This window comes from Littorina saxatilis, linkage group LG17, assembly GCF_037325665.1.
Source record: "Littorina saxatilis isolate snail1 linkage group LG17, US_GU_Lsax_2.0, whole genome shotgun sequence".
Classification (NCBI taxonomy): domain Eukaryota; kingdom Metazoa; phylum Mollusca; class Gastropoda; order Littorinimorpha; family Littorinidae; genus Littorina; species Littorina saxatilis.
Genome location: NC_090261.1, coordinates 69,482,818 through 69,493,728, shown reverse-complemented (window position 1 = coordinate 69,493,728; position 10,911 = coordinate 69,482,818). Strand labels below are relative to the sequence as shown.

At 39.2% G+C, this 10,911-nt stretch overlaps 1 protein-coding gene across 1 annotated transcript; it reads right to left on the bottom strand.

Moving 5' to 3' along the window:
* Positions 1-1,077: 1,077 nt before the first annotated feature.
* LOC138952358 (maleylacetoacetate isomerase-like) lies at positions 1,078-10,783 on the bottom strand. Its single transcript, XM_070324014.1, has 8 exons — positions 10,749-10,783; positions 8,591-8,642; positions 8,008-8,075; positions 7,420-7,500; positions 6,948-7,025; positions 5,924-6,047; positions 5,520-5,622; positions 1,078-1,658 (listed from the first exon to the last, which is right to left on the bottom strand). Exons 1-8 carry the CDS (start codon positions 10,758-10,760, stop codon positions 1,541-1,543), a joined length of 636 nt encoding a protein of 211 aa, XP_070180115.1. The 5' UTR covers positions 10,761-10,783; the 3' UTR covers positions 1,078-1,540.
* Between the last annotated feature and the right edge of the window lie 128 nt (positions 10,784-10,911).

Below are 10,911 nucleotides of genomic sequence, written 5' to 3'. Positions count from 1 at the left end.
TTTCCCCCAAGTAACGCATATCATGATGTTTGTCTAGGGTTCTTCTTTTTATCTGTATGATTTATGAATTTGTCCATTATTCCAGTTTAGAGAGTTTTGTAATTTTCTGCACTGAAGTTGGTTCAGTGCCTTCACTAGGACCATTGTTTTTGCATCCTACTAAATAAATATAAATTTTTACGAAATGTGATCTATTGCAATAGAAAGCTAAAGGTCGTAGCTTTAATTTGATGTATTGTTTGTTATGATTGGTTATGTATTTGTTTAAATAACGTAGGGTAAAGCAAGTGTAAGAAACACAGATTCCGTGTTTCTGGCCGTATTCAGGCGATTTTTATTCTCGGCGGACGGTGCTTTCTGTGCAGTCCGCGCCGGGGCTATAAGTATAGGCCGGACACCGGCATGAGCATGCATTCGCTCCTAGCAGCTGAACACGACACTACACTTGCTTTGCTGTCTACGGGTTTCGCCTTCGGCCTCTACGTTTCCTTGCATTGTTTTCTTGAATAAAAAGTTGAAACAAGACGCTTGGACTTGGGCTTCGTGTATCTACTACTACCCCTTCCACTCCTCCACTACATAAAGAATAACGTTTCTTTCACTGCAAAGAGCAAAACAGAACAGAAAAAACACAGTCATACAAAAACATCTCAGATCATACAATGATTTATTCTGGAATAAAGTATACAGTATATTGTTACAAAATCAAGATCATATCCAACCCCATATAAGTACAGTCTCACAAAAGATAAGGAATGTTTTTCTGCTGTATGTACCTGATTCCCATATAATACTAAATGGTGGAAAGTAAACACTAATTAAAGCGCATTCTAGTCCAATAACGTGAGATTCAATCACCATTTCATAATCTCTTAATTGAAAATTTACTCTTCATATGCATACGCATAATACAATCAACATTACTGCTAAATGTACACGATGGCACTAAACAAGTCATCATTGCTAATTCACAAATAACACAGCTGTACGTATAGCCCGACGTCTTTCTCTTTAAAACAAAACCTCTTCCCATCAGCTTACATGTTTCCCGTAACAGACGTTTTTGGAGGGGGGGGGGGGGGGGGGGGTGCTATTTTTTCGAATTTCCTTTTTTTCCGTGATTTTTCTTTTTTAGGGTAGATATTTTCAGGTCAGTCTTGAATATAAATGTTTGCCTTTCTTTGTTTTCCCCTATCAACCCATGACTCGCAGTACTTCACAATTTCCCCAGCGCAAACAAAATCACAAACAGACTAGAAGACAGACATTTCAGACGGCTGACCATCTTCAAGGCACAATAAAAAAACACAGACTTTTCAACAGTACATTCCTGTTAAAATAAAGTTATTAATTATGGAAGCCCAGAGTATATATATATGCATATGATTGTCACAACCTGATAATGCCATAACAAAAATATTAAAAGCACAAGAAAAAAAGGGAAAAAAAGGCAGCCTTTGAATAATAAGCAAAAGGCTAGGAAGTCTGTAAGTTGAGCCTTGCATGAGTCCTGTGAACTGTTTGACAGATATCAAGGCCTTCATTCTTTGGGCGTGTCTGGCTGGTTGTTATAATCTGCAGCAACAAATGCCGGCAGTGGTTCCAAAGCCTCCTTGATTCGCACAATGGTGGGATACTTGGTCATGTCAACGCTGAACCTGTTGAAAGACAACAGTTCTTGAATGCAGCAAGATGTTATACAGTGGTGCTGTGCTCTCGTAGTAAACAAAAATACATCAATGAATGTGTGTGTGACTGTGAGAGAGAGAGAGAGAGAAATTGTGCATATGCGCATGTGTGTATGTTTGTATGTGTGTGTACCTGTTTGTGTGTGTATATCTGTGTGCCTGCATTTGTGTGTGCGTGCGTGCATGCATGGGTGTGCGTGTGTGTGCAGGTGCTAGTCCACATGTATGGATGTTTTACCAACTGGGGTTATTACATTCCTCTAAACTGTACATTTGGTACCTAGTGCAAAAACCTCCTTTCTTATGTATGGGGCGATTTATATAGCGCTTGACGTTCTCTAAGCGCTTTACATATTAATTTCTGCCGTGTGAGATGGAATTTTTTACTCAATATATCACGCATTCACATCGGCCAGTAAATCTGAAGCCAATTAAGGCGAATATTTACTTTTCACAGCCTATTATTCCAAGTCACACGGGTATTTGGTGGACATTTGTATCTATGCCTATACAATTTTGCCAGGAAAGACCCTTTTGTCAATCGTGGGATCTTTAACGTGCACACCCCAATGTAGTGTACACGAAGGGACCTCGGTTTTTCGTCTCATCCGAAAGACTAGCACTTGAACCCACCGCCTAGGTTAGGAAAGGGGGGAGAAAATTGCTAACGCCCTGACCCAGGGTCGAACTCGCAACCTCTCGCTTCCAAGGCAAGTGCGTTTACCACTCGGCCACCCAGTCCTTATACAACTTTCTTTTCTTTAGGTAAACAAAGAAAACAAAATTGTACCACTGAAAAAAGGAAAAACTGGAAAGAGCGTATTGGGTGAACAGGAACAGTTAGGGTGAGGGTGGGGTAAGATGCAGAAGGAAACCGGATCTTTAAGAAAGCTGATTAAGTTTCCTAGAAAGTGACTAACCACAATCAACAAAAATAAAAAGACAACCAAAAAAAGGATTAGATTGGGACACGAAATTCAGATGTGGATGGAGCAGTGGATACTGGGACGGGGCGGCGTCAGAGCACATCGAGACAAGGAACAGGTGTTGGGACAGCAAAAAAAACAAGTCGCGTAAGGCGAAATTACTACATTTAGTCAAGCTGTCGAACTCGCAGAATAAAACTGAACGCACCAAGACCGCATACTCGTAGATTCGTCAGTCCACCGCTCATGGCAAAGGCAGTGAAATCGACAAGCCAGAATAGTGCAGTAATGGTCACGCTGAGAGGGATAGCACGCTTTTCTGCACCTCTCTTCGTTTTAACTTTCTGAGCGTGTTTTTAATCCAAACATATCATATCTATATGTTTTTGGAATCAGGGACCAACAAGGAATAAGATAAAATTGTTTTTAAATCGATTTTGGACATTTTATTTTAATCATAATTTTTATATTTTTAATTGTCAGAGCTTGTTTTTAATCGAAATATAACATATTTATATGTTTTTGGAATCAGAAAATGATGAAGAATAAGATGAACGTAATTTTGGATCGTTTTGTAAAACATTAATTTTAATTACAATTTTTGGCTCACGTAAGTGTAGCCTATGCGATGATAAACTTTGTCTGTCTGTGCGTGCGTGCGTGCGTGCGTGCGTGCGTGCATGCGTGCGTGTGTGTGTGATAGAAACTTTAACATTTCCGAGTCTATGGATAAAGCTCGCATAAGAAGATTACGTCTCGGTCAAAAGTGTTTGACGTGTGTGATAGAAACTATTTGAAGACGTCACATTATGACGTAAGGGGGTTAGACGTCACGCAAAGGAATTACTGAAAGTCTCGGTCATTGTTATTGTGAGCGGGCCGAGACTAATTGGCAGATCCAGGGTCTCGCTTTCTTGCACAGTTTCACCTATGCTTACTGTGTGTGTGTGTGTGTGTGTATGTGTGCTTGTGTACATGTGCGTGTGTATGTGCTTGTGTGTGTGTGTGTGTGTGTGTGTGTGTGTGTGTGTGTGTGTGTGTGTGTGTATGTGTGACGGAGTGATTGAGTTTGTGTTACTGTTTGTCTATTTCTTACGTGAGCCTTGAAGGCTTCGCCTCTTGTTAGATTTTTAATGACCAAAGTCATTAATTAATGTTTAAGCCTCCAAGCTGAAATGCAATACAAAAGTCCGGCCTTCGTCGAAGATTGCTTTGCCAAAATTTCAATCAATTTTATTGAAAAATGAGGGTGTGACAGTGCCGCCTCAACTTTTACAAAACGCCGGATATGACGTCATCAAAGACATTAATCCAAAAAATTAAAAAAACGTCTGGGGATATCTTACCCAGGAACTCTCATGTAAAATGTTATAAAGATCGGTCCAGTAGTTTAGTCTGAATCGCTCTACACACAAACACACACACACATACACCACAACCCTCGTCTCGATTCCCCCTCTATGTGAAAACATTTAGTCAAAACATGACTAAATGTAAAAAGCAACAAAAAACAAGAGGCGAAGCCTTCAAGGCTCACGTAAGAAATCGACAAACAGTAACACAAACTCAATCACTCCGTCACACACACACACACAGTACACACACACACACACACACACATACACACACACACACACACACATACACACACACACACACACACACACACACACACACACACACACACACACAGAAAGAGCATAGGTGAAACTGTGCAAGAAAGCGAGACACTAGATCTAGATCTGTCTGTCTGCATGTAGCCTACTTACATGGACACGACTGCCAAATAGTCTCGGCCCGCTCAAAATAACAATCACCGAGACTTTCAGTAATTCCATCGCGTGACGTCTAACCCTCGTACGTCATAATGTGACGTCAATGTAATATGACGTCTTCAAATGTTAAAGTTTCTACCACAGACATACATACATACATACATACATACATACATACATACGCACGCACGCACGCACGCACGCACAGACAGACAAAAGTTAGCATCGCATAGGCTACACTTCGTGAGCCAACAAGTCGCGTAAGGCGAAAATACATTGTCAACATTTAGTCAAGTAGCTGTCGAACTCACAGAATGAAACTGAACGCAATGCCATTTTTCAGCAAGACCGTATACTCGTAGCATCGTCAGTCCACCGCTCATGGCAAAGGCAGTGAAATTGACAAGAAGAGCGGGGTAGTAGTTGCGCTAAGAAGGATAGCACGCTTTTCTGTACCTCTCTTTGTTTTAACTTTCTGAGCATGTTTTTAATCCAAACATATCATATCTATATGTTTTTGGAATCAGGAACCGACAAGGAATAAGATGAAAGTGTTTTTAAATTGATTTCGACAATTTAATTTTGATAATAATTTTTATATATTTAATTTTCAGAGCTTGTTTTTAATCCAAATATAACATATTTATATGTTTTTGGAATCAGAAAATGATGGAGAATAAGATGAACGTAAATTTGGATCGTTTTATAAATTTTTATTTTTTTTTACAATTTTCAGATTTTTAATGACCAAAGTCATTAATTAATTTTTAAGCCACCAAGCTGAAATGCAATACCGAAGTCCGGGCTTCGTCGAAGATTACTTGACCAAAATTTCAACCAATTTGGTTGAAAAATGAGGGCGTGACAGTGCCGCCTCAACTTTCACGAAAAGCCGGATATGACGTCATCAAAGACATTTATCAAAAAAATGAAAAAAACGTTCGGGGATTTCATTCCCAGGAACTCTCATGTCAAATTTCATAAAGATCGGTCCAGTAGTTTAGTCTGAATCGCTCTACACACACACACACACGCACATACACCACGACCCTCGTCTCGATTCCCCCCTCTACGTTAAAACATTTAGTCAAAACTTGACTAAATGTAAAAAGGAAGATTGGGACACTGACCTGCTGGCGTTGTAACACTGTGGAATGAGGCAAAGGTCAGCGATGGTCACCTGGTCGCCCACACAGTATTTACCTGCACTTGACTGAAGCATCTTCTCCAGCGCTGCACAAACATTCACATTCCTCTCCTTAAAATATATTAGCCTTTTGGTCTTAAAATACACAAACCTCTAGGTCATAATATATGTATCAACCTTGGACAGTGCCTGCAGGCATGTTCTTCTGTGTTGCGTTTGATTTAAATATGTATCAACCATTTAGTCTTAATTGTGTCAGCATCTGGTGTTAAGCAATGAAAAGCAAAAGCTTTGCATGTTTATTTGTTGATTTCTGTTAATTTCTATAAAGATGCAAACATATCTTAATCTCAGTCACTCAAAGTTAGTTCAAAGCTTATAACCAACCTTCAAATCCATTTGAGATGACAGTGTGTGCCCACTCTGTCTTTTTGTCTCCAAGTGCTTGCAGCGTTTTCAGGTTCTGCAGTGGCTGGATTCCCGAGTTGATGACTTCTGCAATGGCCCTTGCCTTTAGAAAGTAGAAAGGAGCACACATTTAAACAAAAAGGGGACACATCAGTAACCAGGTAAGGCCTTTCTTTATCAATATTTTGGCAGCGACAAACTGCCTTCTCCAGGATGGTATGATAAAAATACGGAATGACGGCACGTGATGTACAGTGTATTAGATTGCTATGACGAGTTATGACGTCATTTTTCTTTCTCACGCGTTCTTTCTTTCTTTCTGTCTGTCTCTCTTATTCCTCCATCTCTCATATACACACACACATACACACATACACACACACATACACACACATACACACACACACACACATACACACACACATACACATGTACACACATGTACACACACACATGTACACACACACACACACACACACATACATGTACACACACACACACACACACACACATACACACACATACACACACATGTACACACACATACACAAACACATTCACACACATGCACGCACACATTGTATAAATTCTGTGAATTGCTTTCCTCCTAAAACTATGGACTTAACAAAAAGTTAATCCACAGACAGACACACACACACACATTTAACAACAACGACAAATGTGTATTTTTGTGCAGAATCATCAAGTTCTAGAGTTGTTTGAATCAAGAGATGATTGCGATTTTAACATATTACCAGGTAATGTGTCAAATAGGTTTAGGTTCAGATGATTACATTGCAATGGTTAATAGTTGGCTCATAATGTTTGAGTTCTGCAGTGAACTAAATGACAAACAGATCACAGTGGAACCAAAGAAACAGAATCTGAAAACAACCAAAGAAATAATCTGAAAAGATAAATAATAATCCTATCCTACAACAATTTCAATTTTCATGAAACATTCAAAGGCATTGCTATTATACTTTAACGCAGAACATATTACCTGTGCTCGTTTCCCAGGTTCTTTGGGCAGCACTGGATTATCAGGTCTCGTCTCTTCCAGGTACTCAATTATTGGCAACTGCACATCATATTAAAATGAGGAACAAACCGTCGACAACAACTGAGCAACATTCAACATCAGAAGAAACATAAAAAATAACACACACACGCACAATCTATTTAAACGTATATACACTACTCCCAATCTTTAAAAAAAAAAAAATAGAAACCTCTCAGTACAAGACAACTGTTTAACATAAGTTCTATTTAAGCTGCACAATAACACAGGCAAGCACGCACACACAATCTATTTAAACCTGGAAAACACAACTCCCAATCTTTTTAAATTAAATTAAAAAAACTCTCAGTGTAAGACGACATGTCGGCATATTTTCTATTCAAGCTGCACGATAACAGAGCTCTCTGACCACTCAAACTGATTTTTCCTCCAATCTAATAGCGTGGATACTTACAGACTGTGTGAGGGTAAGACCATCAATAACAAGTGCTGGAACCTGACCCATGGGATTCTTAGACTTGTACTCTTCTTTATTCTGAAAAAAAATAATCATGAATTTAAGTCTCTGTTTACACCTAAGTTTCATGACAGGACAAAATGAAAAAAGGAAGGAAGAACAGACAAAAAGAAAAAAGGAAAGATGGTTATTATTGTTTATCGTGTCTTCAGCTATTCAAGAAAGGAAAGATGGTTATTATTGTTTATCGTGTCTTCAGCTATTCAAGAAAGGAAAGATGGTTATTATTGTTTATCGTGTCTTCAGCTATTCAAGAAAGGAAGGAAAAATATGTAAAAAGAACAAAAGAAGGAAGGATGGAAGGAGGAGAACACAGAAGTGGAAAGAACACACAAGAGTATTAAACTTCAGCGAAAAGCTCAGATTATATACAAGTTTTAGTGCCCTACACAGGAACAGTAAAATAAGCCCAAATGTTGAGAAAGGCAACTGGTTAGATAAAAAAAATAAAAGAAACATGCATCTTGAGCCAGCCAAAAAGTGCATGGCCATTGACTTGTTTACTGACAAACTTTTAAGACTTACCTGCTCTCCGCCATCCTTGACCAAATGGACAGGTGCATAGTCATAATCAATCCCTTTCATTGTCAGAGCTGAAAGAAAAGTCTCAAGAATTAATCAAAAAATTGCATTTAGAATGTTCAACATCCTAAACCACTTCTTCATGTGCACAGAGAACAATCAGCAGTTGATTTCATCAACTGAAAAGTTTACAGCAATAAAATCATAACCTCAGAATATTTATTATGTTTTTTAAAAGTGGTAGCAACAGCATATATGTAACAATCAGTGTGAGTGGTACAATTCTCAACAGGCTGAATTATAACTGACTTTCAGTACTGAATCAATCAACCATCTGCATAATAATAATACATGTATTGTAACAATACTTTGTCCATTAAAATATTATATTAATGTGCCAACTTCATGTACACTATTCAAGAATCTGATGCATCTCTGCTTTTTTTTAAATGTTTTTATTTACATGTTCATGTTGCTTTTCTTGTTCTTGTTTTTTAAAAATTTTGTTTATTAGTCTTCATTTTCCCCCTTTCTCTTTCCTTCAATGAAACAAATCTCAAATTGTACAATACAACAGGTGCCTTACCAATTCTTACTCTCCATGATGCAGAACTCCTGAAGTAGGAATACAGAACGGGCTGCAATTAAAACAACAAGCGTTAAAATAATGGGAAGACACCCTTACACAGTTACAGGGGCTCACATCCACGTCGGACATCCACGGATATTTTGTCCAAATGTCCTATACATTTTTCATGCAAGAGGACATATATATGTCCTATTGTTTTTGTCACAAATTGGTCATTGTCCGATTATGCTTTCATTTGATCCGGACATTGTCAGTACTGTCCAATTTCCAGTAGTTTGTTTTGCTATTTTATCGATGTTTTGCGAAGCGATGTGTCTCTCCAAGCAAACGAAACTTTGGGAGACTTTATGTGCTTGTTATAGAGAAGAGCTTCCAAGAGTCTCAACTCTGAATGCTCCAAGCCAGTTGACAGTTGCCTCCCTTCGCGTTTTTTTTTCTCCGAAAAAGCAACACGAAAATTGGTGCCAGAAAAAATGTCCTATTGATTTATTTTTGTTCAGGACAAATGTCCTATCACTTTTGTATTGTCCAAGACATTTGTCCCATGCCACCTCTCATGGATGTGAGCCCCTGCCCTTATACTAAAAATTTGAAATACAAACAAAAAATATACACATTTATCAGGCCTGCTGTGTACCACCACATTAAAGCAGAGAGCAGAGCATCCATGGCCTCAGGGGGCCCGGGTAGCTCAGGTGGTAGAGCACTGGACTTGTGATCGAGAGGTCGCTGGTTCGAATCCGGGCCGGGACGGACACGGGTCAACATTATGTGCAGACCCAGAGACGGTATCCATCTCCCACCCCCGTGTTACCACAATGGCACGTTAAAGATCTTGGTCATTCTACCATAAGTGCAGATGGCTGATACCACCTAAACACGCGAACATCAAAAAGCTGTGAGGGCGTAAAACTCGAATCGTATAAACCAATTCATGTCCAATAATTATAGGCAATTAAGACCTGACGGACAATAAGCCCCTTAAAATTTACTTTTTTACCATGGCCTCAAATCATGCCAATGGCAAAGTGCACCACTAACAGGTCATTCGTTTGATCCAAGTACAGTGGAACCCCCATTTTAAGACATCCACAAATCTGGAGGGAGACTTAAAAGGGGGGTAAATTTACAAAGGCTAAACTGAAAGTCTGAAAAAAGAAGGTCTTAAAAGGAGGTGTTGATTGGCTATAACTTTGTTTGCCTGTCAAATTTAACAGGAGGAAGTCTTAAATTGCGGAAGGGGGGGGGGTATTAAAAGGGGGGCTCCACTGTATACAGTTAGTGATCCAACTTCTTATGGGCGCTTTCTTAATACTGCCAGGTGTATGATTTAGACTGAAATCCTACCTACTGGCCAGCTGACACTGTAGCACTTGACTCATTAACCAACAAAACCAGTATTGAAGGGAGGGAAAGGGGCGAGCTCGCCCGCATCCTCCACAACAGAGGAACAATGAAACCTCTGTGTTAGGACCCTGCATTATAAGACTAGACTCCCTCTACTATACAACCTCTGTGTTAGGACCCTGCATTATAAGACTAGACTCCCTCTACTATACAATGAGGACCCTCCATTATAAGACTAGACTCCCTCTACTATACAACCTCATGTTCTCACACGTTTTCTTCATAGTGCCTGTCACTAAATTTACATCCCTCTTTAACACTCCCTCTCTTTTCTGAACTAAATTCCTCGCAATTTTGGAGGCCTTGAAAGAGAGGTAGCACTGCACAGGTTGGTCGGATTAAGTAGGAGGGGCACTATGATACTAGTGACTATGCTGCAACAGGTCATATCTGATACGCTGCATCTACAAGAATATATATAATGAAAACAAAAAAAGTCCAACACAACTAAGAAATTCGGTTAAATCCTTGGACATATGGTCGTTTTTTTCCTTCTGTCGACATCTTTGAACTCTTGCTTGTCAAGTCATGTTGGAGACCGAGACTTCCATGTTCAGTCGTCAGTGTGTACAGCCAACCGTGCGTTATGTTTTCCATTTGATTTTCTCACAGGGTGAACTGATCGTGCACTAAAGGTTGCCGGTCTGCTACAATGCGTATCCAGAACCATGTTTGCACTGTTGAACTAAATGTCGCACTTTGAACTTGAAATAATACCGTTTTACACGTTGGACGAAAAATGTCTCACCTTGCTTGCCATGTTTGCTGTTGATGAATGGTAAAGTTCTCAAATGGTGCGATACGTCGAAAAAGAAAGTTGGGGAAAGTTTGACTTAAAAATTACAAACAAATGTTTATTGATAACTTACGATTCAATTTATCTTTTCTTTTATCTTTGTCTGTGTTAACTA